Here is a 14,638-nt window from a genome sequence, read left to right as displayed (position 1 = left end):
GTAAACCCTCTCCTTTATCTAGTGAAGTGAACAGCCTCAGATGATACACAGAGATGAAACAAATACTCCTACATACGTTTTACATGTATAGCTGCTGTCTTTAGCTTTATATACTGTTTAGAAAGTGCACGTCCTGTTAGAATTTTCTCTTCCTGATTCACCTGTAGGTGTGGATACTTGCTATACACCGTGAGAGACTGTGAGACAGCTGATTGGAGGATAGGCACATACCCCCTCCCCACACATGAAGAGCTTGCCTCTGAAATGTTTAGCTTTGTGCTAATCTATTTATAACTCCCTCCCTGTCACAAACTTCAGCCTCCCCTCTTGGAGAGCTTGTTAGAAGTTATCATGCTAAAAATAGAAGAACTGAGCGTGCTTTGGAGATGGTTAAGAAATCTCTGCAGATATATGTGCCCAGCTCAAATTTCATGAATTGGGTTTACATCCACTTTAAGGATTTAGAAAAGATTTGTAAAGAAGAGTGGACCAAAATCCCTCCTGAGATGTGTGCAAACCTGGTACCCAACTAGAAGAAATGTCTTACCTCTGTGCTTGTCAACAAGGGTTTCTCCACCAAGTGCTAAGTCATGTTTTGCTTGGGAATCAAATACTTATTTTAATCACTAAAATGCAACTTAATTTATGACATTTGTATCATGTGTTTTTATTCCCGGATTTTTGGTTTATATTCTGTCTCTATCACTTAAAATACACCTATGATAAAAATTATAGACCATTCATTTCTTTGTGAGTGGGCAAACTTCCAAAATCTGCTGGGGATCAAATAATTATTTTCCCCAATGTATATGTTGCTGAAAAAGTACCATACTAAATCCCATTCTTCTGACGTGCCTATACATTTACCAAATTATCTTGCTTGTTCTCTGAATACATCAGAGGAAGACTGTATTTTTTAGGTTCATGTCATCGGTTTCATTAAATAAACCATTGATTCGGATTTTCAGGGTGCAATCATTATTCACGAAGTATATGAAGAAGGTGCTGCTTCCAAGGATGGCAGACTTTGGGCTGGGGACCAGATTTTAGAGGTAAGGAAGTTGAAACTGTAAAAAAAAACAGACAATGTTCCAAGTTTCTTTTAGCATATAAACATTTTCGATTTTTGCAGGTCAATGGTATTGATCTAAGAAATGCCACACACGATGAAGCCATAAATGTATTGCGACAGACACCACAAAAAGTGCGTCTTTCAGTGTACAGAGATGAGGCACAGTACAAAGAAGAGGATATGTATGATATACTGAATGTGGAGCTGCAGAAGAAACCAGGAAAGGGGCTTGGATTAAGCATTGTAGGGAAAAGGTGAAATGATACGTTTTCAAATTTTAGAATGGAATATATTTTTTTTTCAAAAAGCTTACATTTGTAATTGACTGTTTTAGAGAGAATGTTTGCATTTCAAGGCCTGTTTTACACGAGAGTTCTGATCAGGTCCAGCTGTCAGTTTTTCAGGCAGACCTGATCAGAAGCCCTAATCACAGGTGAATGTAAACAGACTTGGGTCAAGTAAAAAAAAAATGGGAAAAAGACAGCATTTTCTGTTTTGGCAGACCAAATCAGAAGTAGCCTTATGTAAATGAACAGCGAAGTCTGTTTACAACTGACCGCCCATATGGAGTCTGCCTTTGTCTGCGCTGCATAAAATGAGCGGGGCACGGATGTGACATCCGTCCCTTTCTGCCTTGATCAGCAGGGGATCTGTTTACAAATCCCCTTCTGGTCAGAGTGGACTCTGCTCCATGTGGAAGAAGCCTAAAGCAGAAATTCACTCCTTAATCACTCCACACCCCCCCTTTTCATTTATTTATTTTTGCCGTGACTGTTTTTCAGTTTTTTTCTGGTCTCCCCATCCCCCACTGCTATTCTCACCTAGTTCCCCTTTGATATTATTATTATTATACAGGATTTATATAGTGCCAACAGTTTGCGCAGCTCTTTACAACATGAGGGCAGATAGTACAGTTACGATACAATTCAGTATGGGAGTAATCAGAGGACCCTGCTATAATACATTATACAATTTAGTAAGCTAAATATTATTTACAATCTGAATTGTATTATATTAACTTAAGCTGGCCATAGACGGTTCGAATCTTGGCCAGTTCAGTGTGGACCGGCTGAGATTCGAACCATGTATGGGCAGGCTGATTGTACCCAAGTTGATTGATCAACTTGGGTACAACCAGCCTGCCGGTTTTACATGCAATTATTGCTAGCGGCTATTATAGCTGCTAGCAATAATCACTGTGTTCTCTCCCAGCGGGGGTGACTTCCCCCCGCTCCCTCCTATCACCCCCCACCGGGAGAATACAAGGTCTCTGTGGGAGGGACTCCTGCATCGTCACTGTCTTTGTTGATGGGGGAATCAAGCGATTTTCTTTCCTGCAACTCGTGGGTGAAGAAATTTGCTCAGTCTGTGGCCAGCCTTTTTGTTGTTCCTGCTACTGCATATTCTGGAACACTCCAAGCACACACACCATAAAATAAACAACCAGGGACAGTTTGCTTCAGATACAGCCAGGGACAGCTCGTCCAGTCCATTAAAGGCGTGAGCGCCGCCTCCCCATCCATGCTCCCGGTGCCCATGCAGGATGCCGGATGCATGAAATCCAATTGGTGGTGGTGGGGGGGGTTTGAAGCACATGATTGGAACCAGAGGCTCTAATAGGCTTAAAAAAAGCTGGGCTCGGGTCACAGAGCACTGCGAACGGAGCCCACCGGAGCGAATGAATGTTCACTATTTTCACACTGATTCTCCTCCCGGCCAATCAGGAAGTGGGTCTGAGACCTGTTTCCCATTTGGCCGAAAGGAGAAGCGTTCCGATTGGCTGCCGAGGAGGAGGGAGGAGACGGAAGCCGCCCATGATGCCTGCCGCCTGTCACCTGGGTGAAGCGCTGCCCGCTGTAGATGGGGTAAGTGCACCGGACCAGAGGGGTAAAAAATGACCACCAGCCGCCACTGGATACAGCAATAGTGAATTATTAGGCTGTGTTATCATAAAAACGTAATTTGTGTTTCAGATTGCGGTGTGCCTGAAAGGCGTACATAACATGTTGCAATTCATTGCTGATCTATTATTTATTGTTACATTTTCCTTATCTCAGGAATGATACTGGAGTGTTTGTGTCAGATATTGTAAAAGGTGGCATAGCAGAGACAGATGGAAGGCTCGTGCAAGGTGATCAGCTACTAACAGTAAATGGAGAGGATGTTAGAAATGCCACACAAGAAGCTGTTGCAGCTCTATTAAAGGTAAATATTGCTTGCTGGGTTCAGAATGTATTGTTTGAACACTGAGCGATAATTATTTAAAAACCTAGATGTCTATAATTGCAGTCCAAATTTTTACATCTGTGCTATCAAATACGTTTGGGCTGTTCAGTTTGACTAGAACGTGCCACTAATATCTCTTCAGTGAGGTGTATCTATTGGTTTATGAGACAAAGTGCTTCTTCTATCACTATTTACCGTACTTATCAGCATATAACACTCACTTTTTTCCCCTGAAAATCAGGGGAAAATCGTGGGTGCGTGTTATAGGCTGATCCCCCCCAATTGTGTGTGATCGGAGCGATGTGTATCTCGGCTCCGCCGAGTCCCTGCAGTCTCAGCGCCATATTTGAATTTACACACGGCTATGTATGTCGGCAGGGATCGCGGCGATCCCACAAAGCTGCACTGGGGCAAAGCTGCACTGACAAGGCTGCAATGGACACTGGGGCAAGGCTGCACTGACAATTCTGCACTGGGGCAAAGCTGCACTGACAAGGCTGCACTGACAATTCTGCACTGGGGCAAAGCTGCACTGACAAGGCTGCACTGACAATTCTGCACTGGGGCAAAGCTGCACTGACAAGGCTGCAATAGACACTGGAGCAAGGCTGCACTGACACTGAAAAGGCTGCAGAAGGACACCGATAACGCTGCATTGATAGGCATTTTAATGTAAGTTTTTCTTCCTTAAACTTTACTCCTTAAAGTTTTTTTCCTTAAAATTCCCTCCTAAACTTGGGGTGCGTGTTATACGCCGGCGCGTGTTACACGCCGATAAATACGGTAATTAAAGCAGAACTAAAATATAATTTGTTTGTTCAAACACACCGAAATTGCAAGTATACTTGAAAATCATTGTTGCTTTTTGCATAAACCCTATTTTATATGATCCTTTTATCATATTGCCTAGTCTCTTCCTCTGCATTAGAGGGAGCTGATTACCATCTGTAGGAAGTGACGTAGGATGTTCTCTGTAGGCATTTGTTTCATTGTTTGCCAGGAATCGGACATGTAAAAGGGCATTTTTATCCCTCCCTAATACGCCCTGCCTTCTGTTCTTCTTTAACTTACTAGTACTATAAGAGAGGTGTAGAAAGCTTATGGAGTTGTAGATTCTGTGCAGTCACTGGAAAGCCTTCTTGAAAAGCCACAAGACAAATAACTCTACATGCATGCATTATTTTTAACTTCCAATTTCCAAAGGTTTGCAATAATTAAAATTGTAAAAATAAAATATAGGTATACTTTAAGGCTAAGTACGTAACAAGGAAGGTGATATCTTCCATGCCTGCTTTTTGGCCTACCTTGTTTAGTGACTTTAGTGAATGTCAGACTGGAATTTTTGAAAGTGTTTTGTTCGTTATGTGATGAATAGTCTTCTCGTTCTTTGCTGAATATATCCATGTTGAAACTGGAGCTATATCACATATAAAGCTCTTCTTGGACTGCAGTCATGAGCAACAGCTGCAGGCTATAAGTTTGTATTTTTTCCACATCGAATTGTAATTCTGAAAAGGGGCATTTTTTTTATGTGGAAGAATAAACTGTAAACAATGCATTTCAAATATATCATCTTCAAGTCTGCAGTAAACATACAATGCAATTAAAACTCGTGCAGAGATCTATCCATTGCTGTATACTGCCTCATTGGTAAGTCAGTGGTTCAGTTCAGTTATTATTAGATGAATAAAAAAACAGAAAGGGTGAGTCCCCTAAGTTAACAATAATAAGGCATGTAAGGAAGAAGGAGTTCATTTGAGTTCAATTTGAAAAGGAAAAAAAAAACAGTATTTGCATATTTCCTTTCAGGGCACTGAGGGACATTTAAAGGTGTAAAAAAAAAAAAAAAAAATATATATATATATATATATAGAGAGAGAGAGAGAGAGAGAGAGAGAGAGAGAGAGAGATACAGAGAGAGAGAGAGAGAGAGAGATACAGAGATACAGGGACATTGACACAATTCTAATCTTTTTGGCTTTATACACCACCACAATGGATTTGAAATGAAATGAACAAGATGTGCTTTAACTGCAGACTTTCAGCTTTGAAGGTGAAGGAATTACAACAGTTTGTATATGTGCCTCCCACTTTTTAAGGGACCAAAAGTCAGGTGTGTGTTATTCCCTCATTATTCCATTTACAATGAGCAGATAAAAGGTCCAGAGTTCATTTCAAGTGTGCTATTTGCATTTGGAATCTGTTGCTGTCAACTCTCAATATGAGATCCAAAGAGCTGTCACTATCAGTGAAGCAAGCCATCATTAGGCTGAAAAAACAAAACAAACCCATCAGAGACATAGCAAAAGCATTAGGTGTGGCCAAATCAACTGTTTGGAACATCCTTAAAAGAAAGTACGCACCGGTGAGCTCAGCAACACCAAAAGACCCAGAAGACCACGGAAAACAACTGTGGTGGATGACTGAAGAATTCTTTCCCTGGTGAAGAAAACACCCTTCACAACAGTTGGCCAGATCAAGAACACTCTCCAGGAGGTAGGTGTATGTGTGTGAAAGTCAACAATCAAGAGAACACTTCACCAGAGTGAATACAGAGGGTTCACCACAAGATGTAAACCATTGGTGAGCCTCAAAAACAGGAAGGCCAGATTATTTTGTCAAACAACATCTAAAAAAGCCTTCACAGTTCCGGAACAACATCCTATGGACAGATGAGACCAAGATCAACTTGTACCAGAGTGATGGGAAGAGAAGAGTATGGAGAAGGAAAAGAAACTGCTCATTATCCAAAGCATACCACCTCATCAGTGAAGCATGGTGGTGGTAGTGTCATTGCGTGGGCATGTATGGCTGCCAAAGGAACTGGTTCTCTTGTATTTATTGATGATGTGACTGCTGACAAAAGCAGCAGGATGAATTCTGAAGTGTTTTGGGCAATATTAAGCCAAATGCTTCAGAACTCATTGGACGGCACTTCACAGTGCAGATGGACAATGACCTGAAGCATACTGCAAAAGCAACCAAAGAGTTTTTTAAGGGAAAGAAGTGGAATGTTATGCAATGGCCAAGTCAATCACCTGACCTGAATCTGATTGAGCATGCATTTCACTTGCTGAAGACAAAACTCAAGGGAAAATGCCCCAAGAACAAGTAGGAACTGAAGACAGTTGCAGTAGAGGCCTGGCAGAGCATCACCAGGGATGAAACCCAGCAAAAAAAAAAAAAAGATTAGAATTGTGTCGATGTCCCAATATTTATGGACCTGACTGTGTATGTATGTATATATGTATGTGTATATATATATATACAATCTATATATATCTAGATATACATACATCTAGATATATAGTTATATATATATATATATATATATATATATATATATATATATATATATATATATATATATATATATATATATATATAATCTCAGAATAAAAGGCAATATTGCAATTTGCCTTGTACACGGTTAAAGGAGTTGTAAAGGCAGAAGGTTTTTTTATCCTAATGCATTCTGTGCATTAAGATAAAAAGCCTTCTGTGTGCAGCAGCCACCCCAGCATCCTCTAATACTTACCTGAGGTCCAGCGATGTCCACGAGTGTCTCGGCCTTCTAAAACTCTCCCTCCTGATTGGCTGAGACACAGCAGCGGTGCCATTGGCTCCTGCTGCTTATAATCAAAGTGTCAGCCAATCAGTAGAGAGAGGGGGCCGGGCCGCAGCTCCGTGTCTGAATGGACACACGGAGCTGTGACTCGAGTGCCCTCATAGCGAGCTGCTTGCTGTGAGGGCACTCAACAGGAGTGGGAGGGCCAGGAGAGCCAAAGAGGGACCCCAGAAGAGGAGGATCCGGGCTGCTCTGGGCAAATCCACTGCACAGAGCTGGTAAGTATGACATATTGTTTTTATTGAAAAAAAAAACGAGACTTTACAATCACTTTAAGCTCCAGAGCCATTTTCACATTTCATTTGTGGGCCTAGTATTTCAGCAATAACTTTGTTTTTGTTATAATGTTGGGGAAGAAGTGGGGGACAGGGTGGCCAAAGTTTTTTTTTTTTTTAACAAACTAAAAAAAAAAAAAAAAAAAAGAAAGAAGACCAAAAATGTCATAGGAATGTCATTAAAAATAGGTGAAAAGTAGAGAAGGGAAGGAGTTCATAAGTAACTAAAGGCAAAATTTTTTTTCATTTTGTTTTGGATATGGATTAGAACTACCTATCCATTTTTATCACTATCTGTACCACCATTTGGGAGATTCACCCTCTCTATTAGTCCTGTTTTACTGTTATTGAAAATGAAAGTAAAAGAAAATCACAAATTGTGGGTTGACATCAGAACAGTAATGAAGGGGAAATCTTCCAATGGGGACAGTTCTGTTGACACACTGGGATTCCCTCACTTCCTGTTTTGCTATTGGACAATATGTGAAGGAAAATCTCCCAAATGGGACACAGATACCAAAAAAAAAAAAAAAAAAACCTAAAGGGTGATTTTATAAAAAAGATGTTTTATTTTTTCTTTCTTTTTTGAAGGGCCAGTTAACACGAGAATGCCATTCTGGAAACCTGTATTCCAGGCTGTTTTTCCGAACCGCATTTCAATCACCTTGCGATCTGCAGCAAATGTCAGTGCAAAGTTAAAGGATAAGTTCACCTTTTGCCAAAAAATAATAAATGCACTTTTTTTGCAGGTTAAAAAAAATGTTCATTTATTATTTTTTGTTTTGGGAGCCTGTAAAGCATTGCACCAGCGATCAGCAGATCACTGATGCCATGCAGGTCTCCTAAAGATATGTCAGTGTAACGGCTTCCTCGTATGAGGAAGCCAATACAGTCTGACAGGAAGACTCAATTGAACTACCACAGCGCTGTGGTAGTTCATTGGAAACTTCAAGCCGACAGCCGCAAAGGCTGCCAGACCTTGTAGTTTTCCATTCACAGACAACTGTGAATGAGCCCCGCACGGCCACATCTTTTTTAAACTTGTGGCAGCAGACACAGGGAGAAGATCTCCGGTCTGCTGTCACAGTGGGGATTGGTGCATTCATAACATGTTACATCTTACACCCTGAATATGGGTGCAACGTGTTATGAAAGGTGAACTTATGCTTTTAATGACACCCCAAACGCCGGACACAAGCAGCACAGCTAGATGCCCACAGTTAAGATGATGGTACCAGGAACCCGAAGAATAGAGAAGATCAAGCCAGGTAAAGATGGAGCTGTATCTCTGGACAGGTATATGTCCTGGTATTAAAAAGCAGCTACAGGATTTGTAGCTGCTGACTTTAAATTTTTTTATTTTCTCGAGTGGAGAACCACTTTAAATATCTCTCTAAATATCATCATCTACAGTGCATAAGATCATTAAAAGATTCAGAGAATCTAAAGAAATCTCTGTGCGCAAGGGACAAGGCTGAAACACAGTATTGGATGCCTGTGATCTGCGGGGCCCTCAGTTGGCACTGCATTAAAAACAGGCATGATTTTGTGATGGACATCACTGCACGGGTTTAGGAATACTTCCAAAAATCACGATCTGTGAACACTGTTCGAATTGCCTTACAAAAATGCAAGGTAAAGTGCTATCATGCAAAGAAGAAGCCATATCGTACAACCGTCTTCTCTGGGCCAACCGTCTTCTCTGGGCCAAAGATCATTTTAAAATGATCTGTTGTACGTTGGAAAACTGTTCTGTGGTCAGACAGATTGAAATGTGCCATTCTTTTTGGCATACTAAAGAGGAGAGAGACTTTCTTGCTGGTTATCAGTACTCAGTTCAAAAGCCTACATCTCTGATGGTTTGGGGGTGCATTAGTGTGTATGGAATGGACAGCTTGCACATTTGGAAGGGAACCATCAATGCTGAAAGAAATATCCAGGTTTTAGAGCAGCATATGTTCCCCTCCAGATGACATCTTTTTCAGGGAATGCCATCATATTTCAGCAGGACAATGCTAAACTGTATACTGCATCTACAGTGTGACATCAGCATGGCAGCGTAGTAGAAGAGTTCAGGTGGTTAACTGGCATGCCTTTAGTTCAGACCTTTCACCAATTGAAAATTTTTGGCACATCTTGAAGGCAAAATACGACAAAGAAGATCCAGGACTGTTGAGCAGTTAGAAACCTATATCAGACAAGAATGGAACAACATTCCTCTCCCAAAACTTCATCAACTGGTCTCCTAAGTTCCCAGATGTTTAGGGTGGTGTTAAAAGAGGGATGCCAGACCATGGTAAACATGGCCCTGACCCAACTTTTTTGGGACATGTTGCTGCCATCAATTTTAAAATGACCTTATTTTTCAATTAAAATGGTACATTTTTTCAGTTTAAACATTTCATATGTTTTCTATTTTCTATCGTGACTAAAATATGGGTTTGCGAGATTTGCAAATTAGTGCATTCTGCTTTTATCTGGATGTCCTTTGAAAATTTCATTTGCTTTTGACATTTTAACCACTTGACCTCCGGAAGGTTTTACTCCCTTCATGACCACGGCATTTTTTGCTATTCAGCATTGTGCAACTTTAACTGGTAATTGCACGGCCATGCAATACTGTACGCAAATTAAATTTGTATCATTTTATTTCACACAAATAGAGCTTTCTTTGGTGGTATTTGAGCACCACTGTGGTTTTTTTTATTATACAGTAAAACCTTGGATTACGAGCATAATTCATTCCGGAAACATGCTTGTAATCCAAAGCACTTGTATATCAAGCAAATGTCCCCATAAGAAATAATGGAAACTCAGATTTTTCGTTCCACAACCATTTATTCATAGGTCTTTCCGTTTGTGGTCCATATAAAAAGATTATAGCAATGTGATTGCGTAACCATAAAATGTCCATCCACAAATGGAAGCCTCCACAAGGGGATTAGAAGATTAGAAGCAAAATCAAGCAGGAGCTATAGAGTATAAAAGAGAAGAGAGGCTCCTCTAAGTGTAGCAATATGGTTACATTTAATAAAGGTACTACATTTAGCAACTCACATGGTTGATGATTAAAACAGGCACATCTAAGTATGCAGGCATCCGGGGTAAAGCTGTCCACATAGACTGTCCTCTCCACCGCCAGCTTTCACCGCTGACAGTCTGCAATTGTGAAGACTACCCTGCAGTAGAGTGATCTGAAAGTGAGGCTTGAAGCACTCGTGGCGTGCAGGGTGGAAGGGATGCCGTCGATGGCAGTGTGGAGGATGGTCTATATGGACAGCTTTACCCCGGATGCCTGCATACTTAGATGTGCCTGTTTTAATCATCAACCATGTGAGTTGCTAAATGTTGTACCTTCATTAAATGTAACCATATTGCTACACTTAGAGGCGCCTCTCTTCTCTTTTATTCTCGGTTGTGACATAATGTTACTTGTATATCAAGACATTGCTTGTTTATCAAGTCAAAATTTATTAACAAATTTTGCTTGTCTTGCAAAATGCTTGTAAACCAAGTTACTCTCAAACCAAGGTTTTACTGTATACACATCATTATATACAGTATACAGTTGTGCTCATATGTTTACATACCCTGGCAGAATTTATGATTTTTCAGAGAATATGAATGAAAACACAAACATTTCTTTCACTCATGGTTAATATTTGGCTGAAGCCATTTATTATCAATCAACTGTGTTTACTCTTTTTAAATCATAATGACAACAGAAACTACCCAAATGACCCTGATCAAAAGTTGATATACCCTGGAATGTTTGGCCTTGGTACAGACACACAAGGTGGCACACACAGGTAAAAATAGAAATAAAGGTTAATTTCCCACATTTGTGGCTTTTTAAATCACCTTTAGTGTCTATGTATAAATAGTCAATGAGTTTGTTAGCTCTCACATGGATGCACTAAGCAGGCTAGATGCTGAGCCATGAGGAGGTAGAAAAGAACAGTCAAAAGACATGCGTAACAAGTTAATGAAACTTTACAAAGAAGGAAAAGGATATAAAAAGATATCCAAAGCCTTGAATATGCCAGTCAGTAATGTTTATTCACTTCTTAAGAAGTGGAAAATTAGGGGCTCTTTTGATACCAAGCCAAATTTTTTCCATCTTGCTTCTTCAGTTTTTCCAGTCACTATTGTTGAAAACGAATGTCAATTTGACCCCACTAACGATTAGAAAATTGAACAAAGATTCTTAACCAAAAATGTTCGAACAAAAATCTATACGTGTATGGCCAGCTATACATTTCTCAGTTCAATGGGCAACCCAGCATGGGAGCCTAGCAGGTCTGCACATGGAGGCTTTCAATTAGACCAATTCTGTATTGGGGCTTATGGAAGAAGGGTTGTGCATACTGACTACTGCATAGCCCCACTGGCTACTGCACCAAGTCATAGGAGGGGATAAAAATACCATAAAAGAAGGTGAGGAGAGGAGCTGTTATGAACAACAATATAGTCATTTTTTTAAGGGTGTAACAGTGTTTTTTACCCTTTAAATGTAAACTGTAAATGTAAAAGTAATGTTTTATAAAATAGGCAGAGACCACAGTTTGTTTAGAATCATAGAAAAGTGACGTGGTCCATCGAGTCTGCCGCCCTTTTTGTTTTTAATATTTGTTTTTTTTTTTTTTATTATTTTGTCAGTATAAAAATGTGTTTGTCCCAAACATGAACTACTTTTGGTAAAATAAGATTTATTAGAAAATGACTGGAACCACAAAATTGGAACAATATTCTTTAGATAATTCATAAAAATTCTGCAGAATTATATTTTCTATCAAAATTTAGTGCAGATATATAACAGGCTCAAAAGTATGAGTATAAGTTGCTAATCTGTTCCTTTAAATCCTAAACACAGGGGTAATTGCCTTTTCAGTAGGAGGATATTTTTGTAAAATCGGATGTTATTTGTAACCTGCACATAGAAGATTTTCTTTTTGTTTAATGTGAGCTTCGAGGTTTATAATCCCTGTAAACAGTAATCAACATGAACACAGACGATCAGTTACTGGTCTGTTTGCACTTAATTCTTTTGGCACCTTTTGTCTTTACCCCCAAAAGTGCACCATCAACTGCAATTTCTCTCCATTAGACCCTATTGTTAAATCATGAAAACTAAGGGAGGAGGCTTATTAAAACAAAAATGGCTTCAATAGAATGGCTGTAATCATATATTCAATGACTCAGGAGATCCATAACTGGATAATAATAGCAAGTTACATCTGATGACTCCAGATGGCGGAACATAAAATAAAGAGCAGCAATAACTGTAATCTCGAAAGGCCTTGTTTAATAATCCTATTGATTCCCCATGTGGTTATTTTAGGAGACTGCAGTCTTGACTGAACCAAAAGTTGGTCTGGGTATCCTAGGCAATATAAGTTAAGGATTATGGACCCCTGTTTTCTCAGTGCTGGAGGCTGCTGCATAAATTCAAGAATACGGGCATTTATGCTGTTATTTTGAAGCTGTTTATTTCCTTACATGCACTTAACTGTTTCAGAAAATAGGCTAAGGGAATATCTCACTGGAGGACATAATCTAAAGAACGGTTTGCAAGCATATGTACCAAATGATTGCAGATGAGACTAGGACAATAGGAATATCAAGCCTATGTACTCTTGTTCTGCAGGGGAAATGTCATTTAAATTGCTTGGGTGATATTTTTTAGGTTTGTTTTTACATTGCCCTGGAAAGGGCTGGTAAGTTTTGTTAAACTAAGTTGTCCAGGTTACTGATGAACGTAGTTCGCTCTAATATGTTCGGGACGCTTACTTTCATCTTGCACTATTAGGAGGCTCACATAACAAACTATTGATTGTAGATTTAATCTTTCAATTAAAACTACAAACAAAATAACTGACTTGGTCAGTTTTTGTTTTCATTGTAAGAAAATTGTTTTCTATGAAAATGATATTATGTACAGACTGCAGTTTTAGTGCAATTGATTTCTAAGAGATTTGTTTGAAATGATGATTTCATGCAACAGTCATATTGTTATGTGTGTAGACAGTGTTAAGGTAGATCTTGGGAAACAACTACATTTCATTCACTTCAACCCCCATATTGAGTCTACAAACTCCACATGCAGAGGAGGTCATGCTTTGAGTATATTCAGGCATAGCTTAAAGTGGAGTTCCACCCATTTTTTGTACTTGGGAACAATCCAATGCCCATCCTCCTCTATATTTAAAATGTCAATTTTGTCACTTCCAGCTCCGGCCATTTAGGCAATGACAAAACCAGGCGATTCTCATGGACTCCTTGGATATCGGCATCATCTATCCCAGGAGTCCATGGGAATAGCCCCAATATCGTAATCTTACACAATTTCTTGACCGGGATTTTCTTTGATTGACAGGTTACTATAGCAAAGGGCGGGAACGACCACTGTTGCCGCCATTGCTGTAGGAATGTGTCAGAACAAAAGAGCGCCATGCAGTGGCATTACTGCGCAGGCGCAAGATCGGGAGGTGCATGCTGGATAGCCAGCTGCACCGAATCCTGGAAATAAATACAAAGTCTTCAGATTCCCACAGGAGAGATTGACCCTGCCTGCTTCCTGTAATAGAGCTATATGATCAACTGCAACTCCATTTTGTAATCTCCCCTCCATTTTATAAGCTTGTTTTTAAAGAATGTACGTGCCTTATCTTACACTTCTTTCTCGTTAGAGTTTTGGACTTTTTTGCTTGAGCCAAATTTTAATTAAAAACCCCCACTGTATGACTCATTGTATTTAGGCCTATTCTCGATAGTTTATGTCCTTGCAAATAAGCTGTCTTTCAGCTGCCTAAAACTAATGATGAAAAAATCTCTCTGTAGAAGCCTGGTTAACCCTTAGAAACTTAGGAGCAAGCTTACTCCTCCCTTCTTGTGTTGTTACTTGCATATATTGCTGTTGATTCTGAATAAAGATTTTAGACTCACTTTGCACACGAAAGCTGCCTGTTGTGTGTGTGTGTTGGGGTCTCCAGGATTCTGACGGGGTTGCTGACGGTTACCAAGGAACAAAGGGTGGTCGGCTGTCCAGTAATATATCCTTTCACTTCCGAGATCAGGTTAATTTCTAAATATTAACTAAAAGGACAGTATTAATATCATAATCTAAATCTTGCATCTTAAGTGGACCGGGGGGAATATTTAAAAAAAAAAAAAAAAAAAAGGATTGGGGACTGGAACTCCACTTTAAAGTGGTTGTAAACCTCAGGCATGAAATATAAACAAAGTGTAGTCTTCTATAGAGTGTACTTAATTGTCTCAATTGTCTCTCAAGTGCCATTTTTGTTTGCTGCTTTGTTCCTCTGCTGTCAACATGAGACACTTCTAACTTGTTTAGAACAGCCTCAGCTTTGTTCCTGTGTGCTGTGTGAAGGGGGGGGGTGTCCCTTCCATCCAATCAGCTGTCAGAGCTCTTCACTG

The 14,638-nt window shown here is 39.8% G+C and overlaps 1 protein-coding gene across 7 annotated transcripts in view; it reads left to right on the top strand.

Annotated features, from left to right (window-relative positions):
• MPDZ (multiple PDZ domain crumbs cell polarity complex component) overlaps positions 1–14,638 on the top strand; it is a 250,904-nt gene that overhangs the window by 188,049 nt on the left and 48,217 nt on the right. For 6 of the 7 annotated variants that reach the window (XM_073635501.1, XM_073635527.1, XM_073635485.1 and 3 more), the window contains 3 exons: positions 969–1,052; positions 1,133–1,326; positions 3,130–3,277. In XM_073635501.1, coding sequence (XP_073491602.1) covers positions 969–1,052; positions 1,133–1,326; positions 3,130–3,277 — 426 coding nt within the window. Of the gene's footprint in view, positions 1–968; positions 1,053–1,132; positions 1,327–3,129; positions 3,278–13,577; positions 13,812–14,638 lie in introns of those variants that run through there. The other variant, XM_073635520.1, reaches the window with a different exon arrangement.

The sequence above is a fragment of the Aquarana catesbeiana genome, linkage group LG01, assembly GCF_042186555.1.
Source record: "Aquarana catesbeiana isolate 2022-GZ linkage group LG01, ASM4218655v1, whole genome shotgun sequence".
Lineage (NCBI taxonomy): Eukaryota > Metazoa > Chordata > Amphibia > Anura > Ranidae > Aquarana > Aquarana catesbeiana.
This window is presented reverse-complemented; position numbering and strand designations above follow the sequence as displayed.